Source organism: Hemicordylus capensis, chromosome 1 (assembly GCF_027244095.1).
Source record: "Hemicordylus capensis ecotype Gifberg chromosome 1, rHemCap1.1.pri, whole genome shotgun sequence".
Taxonomy (NCBI): Eukaryota; Metazoa; Chordata; class Lepidosauria; order Squamata; family Cordylidae; genus Hemicordylus; species Hemicordylus capensis.
The window spans coordinates 78175213-78195835 of NC_069657.1; the positions used below are offsets into that span (position 1 = coordinate 78175213).

Consider the following 20623-nt stretch of genomic DNA (forward strand, 5'->3'; position numbering starts at 1 on the left):
CTGAAGTGTTTGTTTTTCTTAGCTGAGAAGAACTCACATTCTCAGTGAGTCATGTAGTCACACAAGGCACCATGGCTGGGCTTTAGGAGTCACCACTGCACTCCCCTGTAGTGAAATGTTAAATTATTGTGGGTTCTATGGCCTGAAAAAGTTGAGGAGGCATCCAATGTATCCAATGGGACAACTCAAAAGTAGGAAGTACTACTCATGTGTAAAAAATCATGACTCTAGGTGAGGGTTAAAATTTGATATGATATACAACAAAGCAAGAAATGAAGAGTAACCACATTTCATACAAAGCTCAACTGTATTAAGAATATGATTCCCATTCATACAATGTAGCAAAAAAAATTGGTTAGATTTTGGGCAACGATGAGGCATATTTTTAATAATAAGCTTGTGGGGCTAAGTTGCATCATTTTAAGACAACTTTGGAACTCAGTACACAAAATAATCCTTTTATTTAGCACACGAGCATTTAATGGGAGATATTGGCATAATCTGCATATGGCGTTCCAGTTTCATTCTGCGGCAGTGCAATCACACATAAATTCTCAAGCTTGTCCCTCAGTGCTGCTGTACTAAATGGCCAAAGGCCATTGTGACTGGGGATGATAGGTGTTCTAGTCCATCATCATATGGGGATCCAAGTTTGAGAACCCCTGCAATAACACAACAGTTTAGAAGATCTGGAGGGTATTCGCTAAATGGCACCAAAAATGCTGAAAAGGCCAGGAAGGCTGACATCAGAGGAAAGGTTAAAGGAACCAGTTTGTAACTTGAGTGCATGACAGGAAGGCAGACAGACATGAGTGTGTGTGTGTGTGTGTGTGTGTGTGTGTGTGTGTGTGTGTGTGTGTGTACGCGCCAGTAGTGAAAGGCTGCTGCCATGGAGCAGTGACTGAAACGGGAGGGACGTCACTCCCTTCCCAGAAGGCATCACTTGGTGGCAGTGGACTCTTACTACTGGCTGCTCCACCTCACAAGATGCCCGTGCTCTCTTGTATATTCTAGTTCAGTGACATGAAGGAAGTTAAAGCCTTCAGGGCTGACAACTGTTCTGTGTAACACAGACCTCCTCTCATATAACCTTCCAACACTTCCATCTTCGCTACCATCTCCATAGCAACAACATTGCTGCTAAAGGATAGCAAAGATATCTATATATAGCTTCTAGATTTCCTTGCCTTCAGCTGAAAGCCTTAAGCCAGGGTAGACCATCTGAAGCACTAGGCAGCTGATGGTGGGACAGAGAAGACCATGTAGTGGATGAGAGTGGGGTGAACTGGAGGTCCTGACCTTATTTTCTTTTGAGTGACCTTTTTGGTGTTTGAGTAGAAAGCTATACAGATCTTGATCCTACCCTTAAATTCTAGGGAAACTACATTTCGGGATCAGTGTTTTAAAGAGAATAAAGACCTTCATCCAGCTATAAATCCATGTGGGAGCTTGACTAAAGATTCTTTTCCTACAGTGCATGGAACAAAACTAAATACCCCTGGTAACTAGCGAAGCACCTTGTAAGGTGGTGGCTCTCTTATTTTAAATAGAGGTATAGCAAATGTTCCTATTCAGCCCAGCATAGCATCCCGCCAATGGATGGTGCTGGTGTCTCTCTTGGCATTCATTTTAGATTATGAGCCCCTGTGGGACAGGGAACCATCTTCTCATTATTATTATTCTCATTCCTTTCGCTGTGTATGTAAACTTCTTAGTGAACTTTTTTTGTCGAATAACATTCTATAAATATTCGTAATAATAACAAACTAGATTTATTTAACGTAAAGGGCACAAGGCAAATTGCTCTGCTCAAGATTTTGCATTTCTTTCCCCTTCCCTTCCTCTGTTGTCTTCCCTTGGAGCGTTTCCAGGTAGCAGGCTTCGAAAGCCAATAGGCGGACTGAGCCAGCACAGGCGCGCTGCTGGCTTGGCTCTTCCGGCCCCGCCCCCGGAAGCGGCCGGGGCCAATGGGAGCCAGCTCCCAGCCCCGCGTGCTCCAAGGGAAGGGGGGCTGGGACAAATAAGCCACGCCACCAATGGGACGGTGAGCGGCTTGCTTACCGCAGGTTTACTACAAGGCTTCATTGAAAGTTTAAAGTTGCCCCCCCAAACTGATACAAACTGGAATTTTTTAACCTCTGATATAAATCAGGCCACACTCTAACGTGCAGTGAAAAACCCAAATTGTGTGTGAACTGCTCCTTGATAGCTTGCAGGGACTTGGGAGAAAATTTGGTCAATATGTGAGCGCAGATCTCCATCCCAGAGGATATGCAAACTAAAAGCCGGGTGTGAAAAACGTCCTGGTGTTTGTGCATGTGAAATTTTGTAAAACAGCATGTGCATGTACATATAAAACAACCAACTTATTCCTAAAATGTGAGCCAGACCTCCTTAAGAAAATGTTGGCAATTGCTAAAGCAGACATAAAGCCCTCTTCACCAATGCAAGTGCAGGTGTGTGTGTGTGTGACTGGAACAAAGTATTGACCCATCCATTTATCCCTTCTCCTCTTCTTCCTTATGATATAGAAGTGTCTGTATAGTTCTTCTATAGATTGATGACTTTCTTCCCTTTTGTTGTGGTTCTTATTAAAGAGCATATTCCTGTGTGGCCCTGCTCCCTTCTTTCCATTTTGATCTGCCTGTCCCTGGGAGAAAATTATATTTTTATGTTTTATTTTTGTGTTTGTTGCACTGACAGGAGTTCATATTAGGCTTGCAGTTGCCAAATGTGATAAAGTATGAAAATCCCTAAGAGCAGGTTTACATCTTCTGGGTTTTTTTAATCCTTTCCCTTGTGACTCCGCATAATGTTGTGCATGCCAAAAAAGTTTCCACATGTGTAACAAGGGAGGGGTCCACTCTGCCTCCCCAAAATTTACATTACAGAGCCCTCAGGAACATTACAGAACCCTCAGAGCATTACAGAACCCTCAGGAACAAATTTTCAGAAGGCATAGGCAGCTTCAGAGGGAAGGGGAGAACAGCAAAAATTGCCCCTGCCCCATTGCACTTGCAGAATTTTTTCAGTGCTTGCAATGTTAATCTGAACATTGGCCAATGTAGCCAGTGAGTCAACTGCAGAAAAGGGCCTTTTGCAGATGTATTTCTGTTTTGCTTTGTGTTCAAGGGCCAAGGAGTGGGGTGATGATAGCCCAATAACTGAGAAGTAAATTCTGCTGCTGATGTTGTTTGTGTATATGTATGCAAGTATGCTTTGGATTTCAGCCTCAAAGAGTCAGTAAGGTGTAGCAGTAGAGGCTTGGATATGGAAAGTCTGCGTTCAGTCATGAAGCAAGCGAACTGAGGCTTCAGTCTTATGTGTACGTATCTGGGAGCAAACCCCATTGAGCACAATGGAGCCTACTTCTGAACAAACATTCATAGGTTTGTGCTGTAAATGACTATAATTAACTCTCTCACATAACTTGCCTGACCACCTTATATCATAACCTCATCTTCTGTGAGGTGAGATGGCAGTGCTTTGGGCAGCAGATTACTGGCCTGCCAGCAAGGCAGCAAAATGCCCTCCTGACCCCACTTTAGGAAAAGGGGAAGAGGAGGAGGAGGGTACACACAAGGTGGGGGCGGGGGCAGCATTTGGCGCTCCTGCCTTAGGCACATAGGGGTCTTGACCTCTTGTGCACAGCCCTGAATTCTTTAGAGGCAAATTGGAGGAATAAATAAATAGAATCGATTCCTCACTTCTTGGTTTCATTTCCCTGCACAAAATCAACATGTAGACTTCTCTTAAAGAAGAACAGTGAGCTGCTGCAAATTGTTGTGATAAGATGGTCTTTCACTTTCAAGCCATTGTGTCAAACACAGGTCAGTCTTCATCATGTGTGTCCAGTTTGTTTCATATTAAAATGGGAGAAAATGGACACCGAGGCGGTGAAAACAGAGGCGAGCCAGAGGGTAGGGGCTCATGGCCTTATCTTGGCACCCTGGCCCTTTTCTTTACTACTGCCAACATTTTAAATGAAGCACTCATATATTCAGAGTACACTTAAAATGGCAGAATAGAGAAAATGTTGGTCATGAAAGCCCAAGGCATCAAATTGTTCATGTCTTGTCGTGTTTTAGCCTCTATAGTTGGCATGGGTCTTTGGCTTTAAAAAAAGCCAAATCTGGCAACAGAAGTGGGTCTACCTTTGTGTCCCAGTGAGTACCATCAAGTGTGAAGGTGTGTTTCAACAACCAGCCAGTGACCACATGCTAGAGAGAGCCAGGTTTGGCTGTGGCTTCCTGGTATGTGCTCACCACATGTTTACCAATATGCATCCCGCCTTCACACTTTTTAGTGTTTACCAAGGCACTTGCAGCATATGCTGCTATCTTAATGGTAAATTGACTTTGACTTGCACTGTATTTAGCATTAGGCTAAAAATGAATGGCTGAACTTGACCTTTCTTTCTTGGGAGTCACATTATTTCTGCTTGTTTGAATAGTCAGCAGTCTTTGCAGGCAATATGAATTAGAATGCATTTATTTATTCTGTAAATTTGTTAATTTCCCAGGGAGGTGTACAATTGGGAGATATATTAGATATTGCAATAAATTATATATTTCGCTGTTAGATTATTAGGTATTTAACATGGTCTCTTCAGTCCCTCTTACATGTCAGGATCAGTGTATAAAGGTCTACACTGAGCATGCAAGGGGTTCTGTGTTTTTGCTTTAAGCACAGGATTTCACAGCTGATTACTGCAATGGAAATGTTAAAATAAATGCTAAATGAGTTCTCTTTTTGTAAAGGAAATTGCAATAAAGATTACAGTGGTCTAAAAATGGAAACTCCATCTCCCCGCTTTGTACTTGTAGCTGAATTTAGAGGGTGAAAAATGAAAACTGGCAATAATAGGTTGAAATGGAGATTTTGTGTCCAATCTCCTCCTTGTTACTTAATTTGCTAATTGCCATCTGTTAAATTGCATATGTAGTAACATCGAGAGCCTCTGATCTTGTTTGGCCTCCTTTCTTAATTAATCACTGGCAGCAGTGCAGAGTGAATGCAAAACAATGCTCTAATGTCTTGGTGAAAAGTCCCCTCTGCATGGGAATACATGACAAATCAAGATGGCATATATTTGGGGAAAATGAGAGCTTTGCTTACTGACTTCAGCAGAACTTGGCACAGATCAAACGTTTTGCTTAAGGTTCTCTCTATATATTGATTGATTGATACTTCTCTCTACTCCTCCTTGGGGCTCTCAGTGATCTCACATCAAGATTAATGAACAGAGCTGCACCTGCCTGGCATTGGCAGCTGAGCAGTCGAAGATGCATAAGGATGGGGTCATAGCTCAGTGGCAGGGCATTCTGCTTTGCATGCAGAATGCCCCAGGCTCACTTCTTGGCATCTCCAGGAAGGTTCAGGAGACTTCTTCCTGAAACCTCGGAGAAGCCACTGCCAGTGAGTATAGACAATACTATATTGAGCTAGATGTATCAATGGTCTGACCTACATTATAAAGCAGCTTCCTATGGGGCCCCTGTTTTGTTTTAGAATTATCCATACTTTACTGAGAACTGCTGTGCCATGGGAAGGAGATGAATTGACATCCCTGGACACATCAGTGTGTGGGAAGGCATGGCAAATTAATACACACTACCATTTATTAGCATTCATACACATTACATGAGAAAAGGGTCAGCTATGATTTACAAGGGTCATAGCACAGCAAGTACTGTATATGTTGAGCTTAGAATATGAAATATTTGCTCAGGAGCATGCCTGTACATTATAAGCTGCTTTTCTTGCCCTAATTATTAGTATTGTTGATGTAATCACTATTGTTTATGTAGTGCCATCACTGGGCATAGTGTTAGCAATAACATGAAGAATTATGTTAGCAATAAAGGCACATCTGTGCCCAAGAAGCTTCACATGTAAATATTGATAGTGGGGGAGAAAGCAAAAGGAGAAGGGGAAGGAAAGGAAAAAGTGAGGGCAACAAAGGATGGGAAGGTAAATGTTAGCCCCTGCTTACTGGGCAAAGAGGCACCTTTTAACATGGCGATTCTCTTTATTTAGCAGGGGGAGAGTAACTGGCCCTATCCACCCCCAGCACAGTACCTCCAGTGACTGTTGCTGTTGTCTATCTTATGGTTCTTTTAGATTGTGAGCCCTTTGGGGACAGGGATCCCTCTTATTTATTTATTATTTCTCTGTGTAAACCGCCCTGAGCCATTTTTGGAAGGGCGGTATAGAAATTGAATAAATAAATAAAAGGTCACTAAGAGGACAAGAGGTCCTTGAGACCATTGTTTCCCACCCAGAGCACTTTACTAACCAAACTCCAGGGCCCACAAGGGAGATACAAGCATGCCCATTTGGCACATACAGATGTGACGTCATGAACTTATACTATGTGATTACTGTGGGCTGCAATTTTACTACAGTGAGTGAAATTTCTACATCCTTTTTCTTCTTCTTCATACATTGCCTTCTTATCATCTGGGAACCTATGCCTTCCATATGTATTGATGTTTGTTCTTGATTCATCAGATTTTAGTCGATGTTAAACTTACAGTGGCTAACATTCAGAATGACAAAGTGCTGTGTAGTGATGCTGCATGTGTGCTCTGGGGGAGGGTTGATTTTTGTCAGCCTCCTCTTCCCTCTGAAGTCAATTGTGACTCCAGAAAATATATCCCCAAGGGTCATGCAGCCCTTAGGGATGCATTTTCAGGAATCACAATAGGCTTCAGATTAGAGAAGGGGAGATCAATGAAACTCCCTTCTCCTTATAGAATCAGCGTGATGTTTCTGTACTGCTCTAGGTCTGGATGTTGGGTAGTATTTTTTAAATAATAGCAGGTGATAGTTTATTACTCTCCTCATTATTTGATGCTGTACCATGAAGGACTGCCGTGCTCCTGTCTATAACATGTTTCTAAGCCCTTTCGTTCTGTGGCTTATAAAAACATTCTCAAACTGGAGAGCAAGCAAAAAGTTCTCCCACCCCAAGTGGCCAACCAAAAACACAGCAACTACAGTACTGGTGAATAATACATTAAAGTCATTACAAATCTTTCACTATTAATATTTTAACAGAAGCAAAGATCTTTATTTTATATGTATGGTTTGGTCTTGACTATGTCCCATTAATTATTATACACCAAGCACGAAAGCATTTCCCAATAGCTCTAATTGAAACACAGGCCAATTTACTAATTAGCTCAAGATTACAAGGGGAATACACAAAAGGAAATTGCTTTTTGTGTCAATACTTCTTTCTGTTTCTTTCCACTGAGAGTGGTGCAGCAGCAGTGGCTGTGTTTGGAATAGTTAGGTTAGATGTTACAACTCTTCTCCAAAGTGGGAGGAATTCATACATAAGCAAAACTGGATTAACCATTATGTTTAGTGCTTTATAGACTAGGGCCTGTGACAAGTTAGGACCATCATCATGGTGCAGAGATGTCCCTAGAATACTGAATGGATTCATCACAAGACTGAGTGCTTTAAACATTATTTGTAGCTCAGAGTGATGCAGTAACTGAGAGGATGTCATCATCACAGTGATTTGAAAAAAGATTGATTTAGCAGAGGAATTCCAAACTCCCTGCATACAAGTGATTCTAGTGGAAAATAATGTCAGCATGGTGGAAGCTTCGTATTAAAGATGGCCTGAGCATGGATGAGGGATTTGTGTAGTAGGTAGAGAGAAGAAAGACAGATCTGGAAGATGCTGAAGAGATACTGAGTGGCAGTACCACAAGAGCCTGGATGTGGAAGGAAAAGAAAACAATTGGTTGTCTCATTCTTAGACTACTTTTGAAAGTGAGTAAGTAGAATATCTTCTGCAGTGACAGAGAAGTTTGGGAAGAGAGTTTGGGTAGAAACTTTTGGAGAGAAGCATAGACCTCCACTGTTTCTAAGAGGTTCATTGGTTCCCCCCTCCCCTAGTATTTATGGAGCTATTTTGAGTACAACTTGAAGCAGGAAAACCAAAGAAAGAAGCCAAGGGAACATGACCCAGCCAATCACAGAGAGGGGGGGAATGAATATTTGATAGCTTCTCTTGTGCTGCTGATAAAAGCAATGAAGGTGTACATATTGCTAGAAATAACCTCCTAGCTAGCACCTTGATACTCCAGGATTGGTGCTGAAGTTGAAACTAGGGTTGTTAGTATGAGAAATGAAGAATCAGCCACAGACAATAATTGCCTCCTGTGAGGTTGTAGAACTGGCTATAGTATGAAGTGTAGAAATGTTAAAGATTATCCCAAATAGCAAAATCTTTCAGTTTAAATTTGTTATTTTGTTCTTCTTAAGTTTGTTCTTCTTCATGGTCTCTGTGCAATCATACCTATGGGATCTGTGCTGGTGCAGAGCCTTGTTGGAACCTTTGGAGCTCAGCTTCCAGAATCGTAGCCCAAGCCATGCCTCATGGACTGAGAATACTTGCCAGATGGGCATGGCCCATGCCTCCTCCATCAGGTCTTCACAGTGGTAGCATCATAAAGAACTTGCTCTTCATTTTCACTAAAACTAAGCAAGTTTCACCTCTCTTCCTCTTCTTCCTTCACATATTTCCCTCTTTTGATTTGCATATGTATTCCTTTTGTGTCCTCTGCTTCCTGCTGCTGTCTCCCTGACTGCAGCCATGGGCTTATGATGCTACGGACCTAATTTTAAAAATGCAAGACTTTCAGGGAGCTTACCCTACTATACTCCGTAGTGGAGTATAATGTACTCTACTTCAGTTGGGTTTTGTGGCATGTATTAATTTTTAGAAATTAAGTAACAATTTTGCTACAAACTGGAATTTATGCTTTTTGTGTTTAAATTCTTTACAAATTCTACATGTATATGGCCAAGCACATCTCAACATTCAGTACATACACAACAGCTGGAGAAACACAATGACTGAAGTATTGCTGTCTCGAGAACTGGATCTCATTTAACATTGTGAAATCCAGTTCTCTAGAAAGGGACACTTCATCCACTGTGTGTCCCTAGCTCAAGGGCGGAGCTTCAATACCCCAGGAGGGGGTAAGTACTGAAAAAATATTTTTTTAAATTCAAAATGGCTCATGAAACCCCTGCCCCAAACATCCAGGGGGTGGGTTCAGTCTGGGGTCAAGCCAAACCAGGGGTGGTTCGATGAATGAATGAACCACTCTCTCTGGATTTATTAAAAAGCTAATGCCGTGGTGTAGAAAAGTGAACCAATTGTTACTGCTGCATTTCTGCTTGTAAATTTCCATGGCTATCCCAGTTCTCAAAAAGGAAGAAAAGGAATGAAAGTGATGGCCCACTCCCAAAGTCTCCTCTCAGGGAACCACCAGTGCAGCCTTCCTGTGCTTTTGATTGCCAAGCTAGAGCCTTACATGGGCTTTAACTGATCCAGTCCCTCAAGTAGAGGGACGTCTAGTCTGGTACAGAACTGTCAAGCAGAGGGAGAAATGCACAACGTGCCCACCTGAGACATAGCTGGAGTATGAGTGAAAGCTTCTTAGTTGATCTAGGTGCTCTTTGGATCTCTCCCTTTTTATTGAGGTGAATGTTACTGTCAAGACTGCTAGAATGAAAGGTGTGATCAAGCCACGCAGGTCATCAAGCAGCGTATCTTAGATATAGATCTGCAAGAAGAATTAGCAAAGTTGCCGAGAGGGATTTGTATAAGCAATCAGTCCTTATACGTAAGGCCTACCAAACAGCTAAACAGTTTAACCACAGCAAAATTTAGGAGAGTGATGACTCTCGCTTGCCTAAATGCACTCCCTACTGCAGTTCTAGAGGAGAAGTTCAAGAAACTGCCATATACTGCCTGCCTCTGTCCTTACAGCACACGTAATTCTTTATTGCACATTTTACAAGGAGTAGCGTAAATCAGACATTCTTAGATTAAAATCCAAGCTGAAGAAGAATGTGGTCTTCTGACATGTGCCTCTTCTGCTTGGGTGTGCATACAAGTTTCCACTGCTTGTACTTGCAGGTATTGCAAGCTTCTGCAGAATTTCTAATATGCACAGGCTGTGATAGTGAATTCCATACATTATTGCCATGTGTTGCATGAAGTACTTTCTTTTCTCAGACTTGAATGTACTGCTAGGCAGCTTCATTAGTTATTTTGAGGAGGGAGGAGAAAATTCATTCTCTACATACCGGTACTATTTGTTCAACTATTTCCTGGATAGGCCAAAAGAGGAACATGAAAAATAGGGAAAGCTTGAGTCTGACCAGAACAGGTTACCTATACTGTCTGCAAATGAGGGAGAGGGAAGGAAAATAGGGGGTAAGACGGGTATAGAGAAGGCTTTGCTTGGGACTGAGAATTACAACATTTGATGTTTGAGAGAGGGCATGAAATTTTGGTGAGATACAGTATCAGGAGAGAAAAAGAGGACAGGCAGGATTTGGAGTGTGTCCCTGTGGCAGCACAAGTCTCTGGAGCATGTAAGTCTGTGGTGGGTTCAAAATAATAAAAATAATATTTGAATATGTGAAGCTGCCATCTTGGACCAGTTACTCTGGCTCACAGTCTTTAATCACATCAGGCAATTATCTAACAAAACTACCCAGGGCATCTCAAATAACAAATATAAAACATAAATCAAGTCTGCAATTTCACCTTAAATTTGGGTTCTAAGCTAGTGTTCTAATAAAACATTTCATAACATTTGCTAGCATCCATTTCTTTTTACCTTTGTATCTCCTAACCTCCACCTCATCTAAATTTAGGAATGTAAATTCCTTGAGATAGGACTTGTCTTGTACTTATCTGTGAAGTGCCATATTGTACACTGATGATGATGATGATGATAATAATAATAATAATTAATAATAATCAACATAGCAATACCAGGGATAGCAGAATATAAGAAAAAGAAATAGAAAAAATAACAAAATACAAAGATCTACAAATTGAAATTGAAAGGCTATGGCAGAAGAAGACCAAAATAATCCCAGTAGTAATTGGAGCCTTAGGTGCAATTCCAAAACATCTTGAAGAGTACCTCTACACCATAGGGGCCACAGAAATCACCATCAGCCAATTACAAAAAGCAACTTTACTGTGAACAGCCTATATTCTGTGACGATACCTATAACAACTGACAATAAAATTCAGCCATCCCAGGTCCTTGGGAAGGACTCGATGTCTGGATAAAACAAACCAGTCAATAACAGCTGTCTGACTGTGTAAACAAGATAATAATAATTAATAATATATAAATAAATAAAACCACACATGCCACCCCTATGGTTCATGTAAAAGTATCTTCACACATGGAATTTGGTTTCAATAATATTTAAGACTGCCTATATTTATTGGTGCACTGCAACATGATCATAAGAACATCTCTGCTGGATCAGGCCCAAGGACCATTTAGTCCAGCATCCTGTTTCACACAGTGGACCACCAGATGCCACTGGAAGCCTACAGGCAGGAGTTGAGGGCATGCCCTCTCTCCTGCTGTTACTTCCCGCAACTGGTATTCCGAGGCACCCTGCCTCTGAGGCTGGAGGTAGCCTATAGCCTTCCAACTAGTAGCCATTGATAGACCTTTCCTCCATGAAGTTATCCAAACCCCTCTTAAAGCCATCCAGGTTGTTGGCTGTCACCACATCTCATGGCAGAGAATTCCACAAGTTGATTATGCGTTGTGTGAAACAGTACTTTGGTTTGTTGGTCCTAAATTTCATGGCAATCAATTTCATGGAATGACCCCTGGTTCTAGAATTATGTGTGAGAGAGAAGAATTTCTCTCTATCCACTTTCACCACACCATGATGCATCTCAAAGAAATTTGGAAGATGGGAGTGAAGTTCTCAAGTGACAAATTTCAGCCCTGAGACAGATTCCAAGACAGCACCATCCCTCTGTTCACTTGTAGGCAGCCTGCCACAAAATAAAAAATAACATTAAAAAATAGGACATCTTCTTGAGACTTGAATATTCAAGTTAAAAATATTAGGATGATTACGCTTGGAAACTCTTAGGGACATTAATGGCTAATCAAAGGCGATGGAACTGAAATACTTTTTTAGATGCTACAAAACATCCTCACTTCTTTAACTTGTCACTTCCTTTAAAAGGATGTTGTGGAAAAAGAGAATCAGTTTTCCTCAGGATACTGAGACTGTTCTTAGACTTCTGCTTTGGAACCAGGGGAAAAATGTATTTCATTGTAATATCTGTAGCAGGAAGGAAACTATCAATTTTCTGGTTTTGTTATCTGGTTCAAATACTTCTTAAAATAAAAAAATTACTGCTTGAGGGGTGAGCATCTACCGCTAAGTGAAGATTATCTAGGAATTCAAAGGACTTGTGCTCTTGGTATTGTTTTTGCAGAGAAATGTTACCAACTATCTTGAAGCCAATTATTGCCTTAAAGTTGGACTTTAATGTTGGGAGAAACTTGAAAATCTTTTGATTGTTTGCCCAAATCAAAGTACCTTCATGCTTTCCCTTTTTTCTTTTCAAGTTCATTGGGTTTTTCTTTTCTTTTAGCAAGAAAGTTCTTTTCCTCCCTGACAGTCACATTTAGTTCCCCCGTGAAGCATGGTCTTGCTACTATCACAAACGAAATTTGCCTAGCAACTAATGTTCAAAAGCGAGAAAAGTAGTTCTTTTTAAAGATATTTGTGTGTATCTGCATAGTGTTGAGTGGTTTTGAGACTAACAGCACTGAAGAACTACACCTTTTGGTTAATTTGAGAGCAAGTCTAGATAAAAAAACTAGCAGCAGAACATGGGATAGAAAGCATGCAATAGTGCTATTGTTTTTAAACGTTGAATAGCAGCCAAACTAAGGCTTCCAAAGATTGTGACCATGAGGAGAGTTTTAACTGTACCTCCGTGCCTCAGACCCAAGGAGACCTATTTTTTTCTTGGCAGATAGCAATCATGGAAGCCTCAAATTCAGATCAGGAGCACAGTAGGGGTAGGGTTAAAGCTACTCCCCCCACTGTGGTCCTGATCTGCAGGCCCCTCTCCAGTTTAAAAAGAACAACTTGTAAACCACGTACTTAAAGTGATATTTAGTTTGTCCCAAAGCTACCCTGAAATCAGTAAGACATACTTCCAGGCATCTAAATAGCCTTATTTCCTAGTTTTCACCATCCTGAATAATTTGGTGTCATCACAAACTTGGAAGCTTCCCTGCCAACCCCTAATTCCAGATAAATTTTGAAAAAGTTATAATAGTATTAGTTCCATTACAGATCCTTGGGAGACCCCAGTGCCAGCGCTATGTTCCTCTGTTCTCTTCACTGCTTCCTGGTACAAAAACAATTTCTATCTCTATCAGAGTAAAATATCCTGATATAGTGCACCACATTCTCCTCACCCACCCCCCCATAGGCTGAAGGGAAATCCTGAGTGACTCCAAAGCTTGCTTTCAGAATTTAAATCTGAGTTGATCCAAATAAAGAACCAGGAAAATGTGATCTAGAACTGACCATTCCGTTCATGCCATGGTGTATGGTTGTAGTTATAGTTTATGTGGCATATGTTTGCTTCATTGTCAAGTGCTTAAAACTCTCCTTTCCTTTAGACAGAGTCTATTTGAATGAAATGTATATTATAATAATAATAATTATTATTATATAATAAATATTATTATTAATAATATTTGTTATTATAAATATTTCAATTTTTACAGTGTACAAGAACAACTTTTTGTAAACTGCAATATGGCAGGCCCTTGATGGAGAAATTTTGAGGGCTATATTAATTTCAGTGCTGCCCCTTGAAGGTTGACACTTTAGATTCCTCCCCACTGTAATGTCTGAAAAGCAGTGTAATATATGTTGTCTTCCTTTGACCTGTGACAATGGGATTTTCACTAACAGCCTGACAGTATTCCCTCAGAGCCATATTTATACACAGACAAGACAAGCTGAATAGAGATTCTAATTTAATGAGAAAGTCCATCTGGAATATCATCTCTGAGGGAATTCATAAAATGCTTCATTTTTACCTGTGCATGTGCAGTGCACCACCACATAGCAAAACACTGTGCACTCGATGAGGCAATGGGTCATTGAATGTTCATTTTGAGAAGTACAGAACATTCTATTACCATCTAAATAACAGTTTGGAAAGTGTGGGTTTCTTTAGAGTTTTTGTCTATTTCCACACAGTTATGGAATTCTACACAGAATACTGTTTTAAGCTGCGATGGCAGCTCAAACATTCAACTGTCATGGATTAATAAATACAATATTCAGTTTCAGTTTTCCAATAGGTTTTGAAAAAAATTACATGTTTTTCCCTCCAGCTGGTGAAATGCCTTGTGTTGCATAAGTATCAGATAGAGCAGTATGAGTTGTATTCATTTCTGTCTGCTATTACCTCAAAACAAAATTATTCTTTTAAAATATTTATTTCCCACTTTACTGTTGGAAGAAGACAACCAAACTAGCTTACAATGCACCTTACAAGAATATTAATATTGTTTTTAATTACGGATATAATATAGAAACCAAATGTGAGGATCTATACTTTTCTTGTATATTTCTGGTTTAGAGTTTAAAATCTGCTGCCCGTGCCCCCCAGCTTTTTGATATAAACCTTGATGTCAAATGTCCTGCTTTCATGAAATTTTTGAAAATCTTTGGAGTCTTGGTAAAAGAGTGCCAAAGATATTACATGAATCTTGTTCTGTTATAGATATAAAACATCTTGATGCCAAGATCAAATGTCAGACATCCTAACAAAATAAATTTTCTGAAATGTTAATGTTTTAAAAAGGTAAATGATGATATATATTGAAGATAAGTATTTATAGTTGTGTTTTATAAAAACAATCTTGCAATTTGTGATGTGCTCTTTAATTTTTCAGCAAAAAGTTAAAGCTTCCATCTTAATTTCACAATTGGTGTTGCATGTGTTAGGGCTTGTATATACAGGGCAATGTATAAATGCCTTCTAATTTTAATTGTGTGTGTGAGGAGCCACTGGGATCTTAGATATTAAAACAAGACTGGAATTCTGAGCAGATTTTGCAAGAGCACTTTTTAACAATCTCTCTCATTTTAACAATCTGGCACAAATGTTTCACCAGACTAGCTAGCTGCCCAGCAAAGCTTTAAAATCTTACTGTGTTTTGTGGTCATTCTCAATGGGTGAATAAGCTTTGACCATCTAAATTCTCTCTTTGGCGTCTTTTCCCCTCTCCTGCCACAGCTTGCCCATCCCCCTTCTCCCCATTATGACACTTATTATCTTTCCATTCACAGCAAAACTATTCACATCAAGGTAATTGATGATGAGGAGTATGAGAAAAACAAGACTTTCTTCATTGAGCTGATGGGCCCACGCATGGTGGATATGAGTTTACAGAAAGGTGTAGTACTGGTTCTCCCAACTAACATTAATACTCTTCTTTCCTCTTCTCTCTCTTCTCCTTTACTTTCTCATTACCTGTAGTCTCTTTTTGTTTTCCAACTGCTCTGTCCTTAACACTGCTGTGTATGCACAACTTGTCACATGGTACTGATAGGTGCTAGCAAGACTGCATTATATATCCAGGAGGTGCTCTCAGTGTATGTGTGTGTGTGCGCGCGCGTGTGGTGTAAGGATATTGATGCATATTCCTGAAATAACTCCTTGCTGGGATTTTCCAATCCATCTTTGACACCTCAGAAGTAGGCCACAAAGCTCTGCATTCTGTCATGATGCAAACCTATATGTCCTTTGCAGATTTCAGTTAATTTCACAATTAGTGTTCTCCCTGGGTCATTCCAACCAATGACCCCATGTCTAAAATACACAATGATTGGGACACAAATAATACTTGCAGACTTTGCAAAAAGAAGAATGTTTAAAATCAGTTTTTCAGGCTCTTTTTTTAAAAAAGTAATGTTTCTACTTACTGACTTTGTCTGTATTAAATGAAATGTAGTTAGTGGTTACATAAATAACAAAAGGAAATGCCACCTTATTCCCTCATACTACACACGTTTCTGCATTTTCCTCTACACAAACATGGTAACACAGCATTCTTGTCTTCCTAACCTTCTATCAATGCCACTCTCCTAGTCCACAAATCATTTCCCTTGCCTGAATATTTGCTTGAAGCCCGTATTGCTTCTGTACTTCTAGCTGAGAGTTAGATATTGCCAACTCTATTAAAATGGAATTCTTTAGACTTAGATTAGGCTGAGAAATAATGACTTGAGCAAACTCATCCAGTAACCTCATATGTGGCTGAGTGGGGATGTGAACTTGAGCTTCCCATATCCCAGACCAGTAGTCTGTTCTACTGACCCATACCAGTTCCTAATACCCTGGCTTTGTGTTGCCTACACCCTTGTCTTAGTCTTATAAATTTTTTCCAGATCAACTCAGAGGCTAAGAATACTTTTCATTAAACAAAAGTCGTGTTCGATACAACACCGAAAATAGGTCCAACAGATGTTTTCTCATAGAACAACTTAGGAATGAAACTTTTGGATCTCAACTTCATATGATTTTTTTAAAAAAAATTGTTCTGGGTTTTTTTGTTTAAGAGTTGTGCATCTGCTACTGCCAATTTTTTTTTCCTTTTCCTTAACCCATCTTGAATGTATGTATAGACACAGCCAGAAAATGGCTACGTGACCCTAAAAACCAAATCTGAGTTCCATCATACTTTTTGTATCCATACATTTAATGTGGGGAAAGATTTGAGAGAGAAAACAAGTGTAGGGTTTTCATTTTCTTTAGGAGCCAATAAGTCTGACATATGGAAATGTCCTGTAAGAGGCATCTGGTGAAACTCCTAGACTATTCTCTGCTTTTTATTTACCACTTAAATCCACATCTGGCAATTATTTCAAATTGCCAAGGCTGGCATCAGCTGTTTTGTGGCCACTTCCCTGTGTATGATTTCAAAATGCAAGGAGGGAAATGTGACAATGGAATCAGCTGTATTAGGATCCCTGATGCTAACTTTCCCCCTAAACAAGTAACTAGAAGCAGCTGAATTAGAAGTGGTCAAGAGGCTCTAATGCAAAAGCCCAGGGAACTACGCAATGACCTTCATGGAGAATGAAAAATAAGAGACTTCCAATGTGCTTTCCTTGACACCTCCAGCCTCAGAGGCAGGATGCCTCTAAATCCCGGTTGCAGGGGAACAACAGCAGGAGAGAGTTCTCGCCTGTGAACTTTTCAGAGGGATCTGGTGGGCCATTGTGTGAAACAAAATGCTGGACTAGGCCTTGGGCCTGATCCAGCAGGGCTGTTCTTCTTATTATTATTATTTTTATTATTTTTACATTTATATTATTTTTACATTTATATCCCGCTCTTCCTCCAAGGAGCCCAGAGCGGTGTACTCTTTCAAAACAACCCTGTGAAGTAGGTTAGGATGAGAGAGAAGTGACTGGCCCCAAGTCACCCAGCTAGTTTCATGGCTGAATGGGGATTTGAACTCAGGTCTCCCCGGTCCTAGTCCGGCACTCTAACCACTACACCACGCTTATGACACCTTTTACAGGATAAAAGCAGCTTTTTAAATGGCAGCATTGTTGTTAGCCTAATGAAGCATTAGGAAAGGAAAGAACATATGCCCTCATGTTTGTAAAAGACATTTTAACTCCATTTGCATCATTTTAATATAGTGACCTGTTCTGCCCATAGCCCTGTAATACTCAGTTTCATAAACACTGAGCATTCAGTTCAGCTGAAAATTAATGGCCAAGTTTCAAGAACTAATAAGAAACTGCCACTGTACACATGTAAGACAATATGGTACAATTTTTAAATCATGTGTTTAAGCCATGACAAACACAAAGAAAGCACGGCAAAAACAAAGAAAAAAAGAGCAGGAGTCATTTCAGGTATTATCAAGTACTAAGAGAACATGAGCAAAATCATACTTAAAGTTTATATTCAAAGGTCAATCAAGCACATCTTTCCAAAAGTGTTTGTTTTTAAGGGAAAGTCCAAACTTGTTTCCACAAAGTGCAACATCCAGCAACCTGGTTGGAAACGTCCTGGTGTGTGGGTATGTGTGTCTGAGTGAGTGAGAGAGAAAGAAATTGGCTCTTGAGTGAAAAGATATGCAGTGCATATAACTGGGCTCTCCTGTGCCCATGGAAACCTCTGATTGGTTATTGTTCAGCCAGCTGATGAGCTGTTATTACCATGTGACACTCAACTAAATGTGCGGCAGAAGTCACCTTCCACTAACCATCAACAAGGACCACAGGTTCCCTTTCTTCACCCTTTGCCCATCCATCCTTTCCTTCCTCCTCTAACATTCTCTGACTCACCTAAAGATCAGCTATGACCAACGTGCCATAGAAAGCGAGTGAAACACCACCAAAGGCAGTGGCAGGAATGGGCTGCATGTGAGAAAAGTGTGGTGGTGGTAGTGCTGCTGCTGCTGCTGCTGTTGCATCTGCTCCCAACCAGGCAACCCACTGTACACACATGTCTTTCTTGTTGTCCCTACAGGAAGACCGTAAGGGTTAAGATAGTAGATGAGGAGGAATACGAAAGGCAGGAGAATTTCTTCATTGCCCTTGGTGAACCGAAATGGCTGGAACGAGGAATATCAGGTGTGAGATCCTTTTTGAAAAACAAGCAAAATGAACCCCAGTCTTGAAGTAACCTTTTTGCTCCCCTTTCCCCTCACCTTTTTCTCTTTTGTTTTTACACGGACCAAGTTTTATTCTTTTCACTCCTGTATTCCCGCTCTCACCCTGTTTCGGTCCCATCTCTGCGTTTTTGAGCCTAGCTTATTTCAGATCCTCCTCCTGTGCAGTGCTTGTGCCTTTGAGGCCGTAAAAACCACGTGTGTTTGGATTGTGTCCATTCCTCCTCCTCCTCCTCCTCCTTCTTTTGCTTCCCCCATTTGGTGACATCTTTGGCTTGATCTTGTTTCCCTCCCTAATGCCAGACTGAAAAAATTACTCTTTCCAAAGAGTGTGATTGCATGGCTGCCTCTTCAGCTTGCTCCCCAGTGCTGTATCTTGCCCAGTCTTTCCCTCCACCTTCTTGCTCCCTTTCTGTGGCATTGCAGTGAACAACCTTGGATGCAGATGCATTTTATCTTTAATAACTAGTACAGTTAGAATCACAATGGACGTGTTCTGTCATTATAACCGTGAGGGTGATTTACATTCTGTTTGCTCCTTTGGCCCAAAAAGATCTCTCAGCACTGCAAAACTATGTACTACTAGAACTTCACAGCCATGATCTTAGGAACTTATAAAGCATTTTATTCCTAACTAGCGAACAGAGAAACAACAACGAAGCTTTCCAAGTTTTATTTAAAGGCACACATTATGGGCAAAACGGTAACAAATAAGTTTGTCAGTTTTGAAAATTAATTGCGGGGGGGGCACCAACTTACCTGGTGGGGCCACACTTGCAAGGCCCCCAAAAGGAACACAGCAGGGGTTGGGACTAATGAGTGGAGTCAGGCACAAGCTGTTTCATCCACATACACAGACACTTTGGCCTCAGGGGTGGTAGAGCCCCCTCCTTAATGCTAATTTGGTTAATTTGATTAATCAGTGATGCTTATAAATTCTCTTGTATGAACAGCAAATACATGAAGGCACCCAGGTATTGTTATTACTGTTTCTTGGTGATCACTATTGTTTCATTAAGTTTTATCCTACCCTATCCTGAGGACTCATGGTAAATCTACAAATAACATCAAAACATATATAACCTAGTACTCAGTGCTTGAAATATTTAAGCCAAATACTGAATAAATTTCTCCAATGTTAACCAAAAACTCCTGTCCCCCTCAAATCCAAACCACTTCCCAAACCACTTTCACGGAGCCCCATGCTCTATGACCCATCCTCTTTGCTCATTCTCCCTGTCTCAGAAAGTTTGCTAGTGGAAGACAGCTCTTCCACTTTTAGAAGATGGTTCCATAAAAAGTAGCCTAATGTGCTAGCTTTCTATGTGCAAGGTGCTTTTAGATGGAGAGGCATTTGCTCCCCACGTGCAGTCTGAAGTGGAACAATCCAGAAGTCAACGTTCTCATTCTACATAATGGCTCCTAAACCCTTATGTCATGCTACCAGTGATGTTATGCTACCAGTGCAGCAGCTCCTTGCATGTAGAAAGCTAACACATCAGGCAGAGGGCTACTCTAAACCTTTGATGAGCTAGACTAGTACATGCAGAGTGTGTTTTTGGTTTTTTCTTTCTGTGTTGATCAGCTCTGAGGCCTAGTGGTCATCACTGTATTTTGTGGGCGTGAATTCCTTAAGTAAAGTATACTTTGTGTGAAGAAGTGCTTCCTTTCCTCTCTTGCTGGAAGATGGAAAGCAAAAAGCATGTACCTATTTGCATCCAAGATGCCATATTACTCAATGTTTACTATTTTCCATAGAAGTATCATTAATCTGTTTCGAGAGCCCTATTTAACTCCATGTAGCTTAGCAGCTGCAATGGATCACTCTTGTCATCATCTATCAAAATGTGGCCACAAAATATCACCCCCCTTTCCCAAGTTCTCTTGGACACAACAATATCAAGATATAGATAGATTTGTGGCCTTGATGATTTGGAGCATGGAGTCACTACACTGCAAATTACTACAGATGCTGATTGTTATTTTATTTATATAGCACACACAAACACTCTAGCTAGTTGGCACTGGAGTTGCCTTTTACAGTACAGCAAAATACATTGCGCGCTTGTAAATGCATT

At 40.5% G+C, this 20623-nt stretch overlaps 1 protein-coding gene across 9 annotated transcripts in view; it reads left to right on the forward strand.

Annotated features, from left to right (window-relative positions):
• The window catches only part of SLC8A3 (solute carrier family 8 member A3), a 268007-nt gene that overhangs the window by 200679 nt on the left and 46705 nt on the right, over positions 1-20623 (forward strand). For 6 of the 9 annotated variants that reach the window (XM_053257215.1, XM_053257249.1, XM_053257229.1 and 3 more), the window contains one exon: positions 15202-15308. In XM_053257215.1, the coding sequence (XP_053113190.1) occupies positions 15202-15308 (107 nt within the window). Of the gene's footprint in view, positions 1-15201; positions 15309-18403; positions 18508-20623 lie in introns of all 9 variants that reach the window. The other 3 variants (XM_053257243.1, XM_053257280.1, XM_053257268.1) reach the window with 2 other exon arrangements.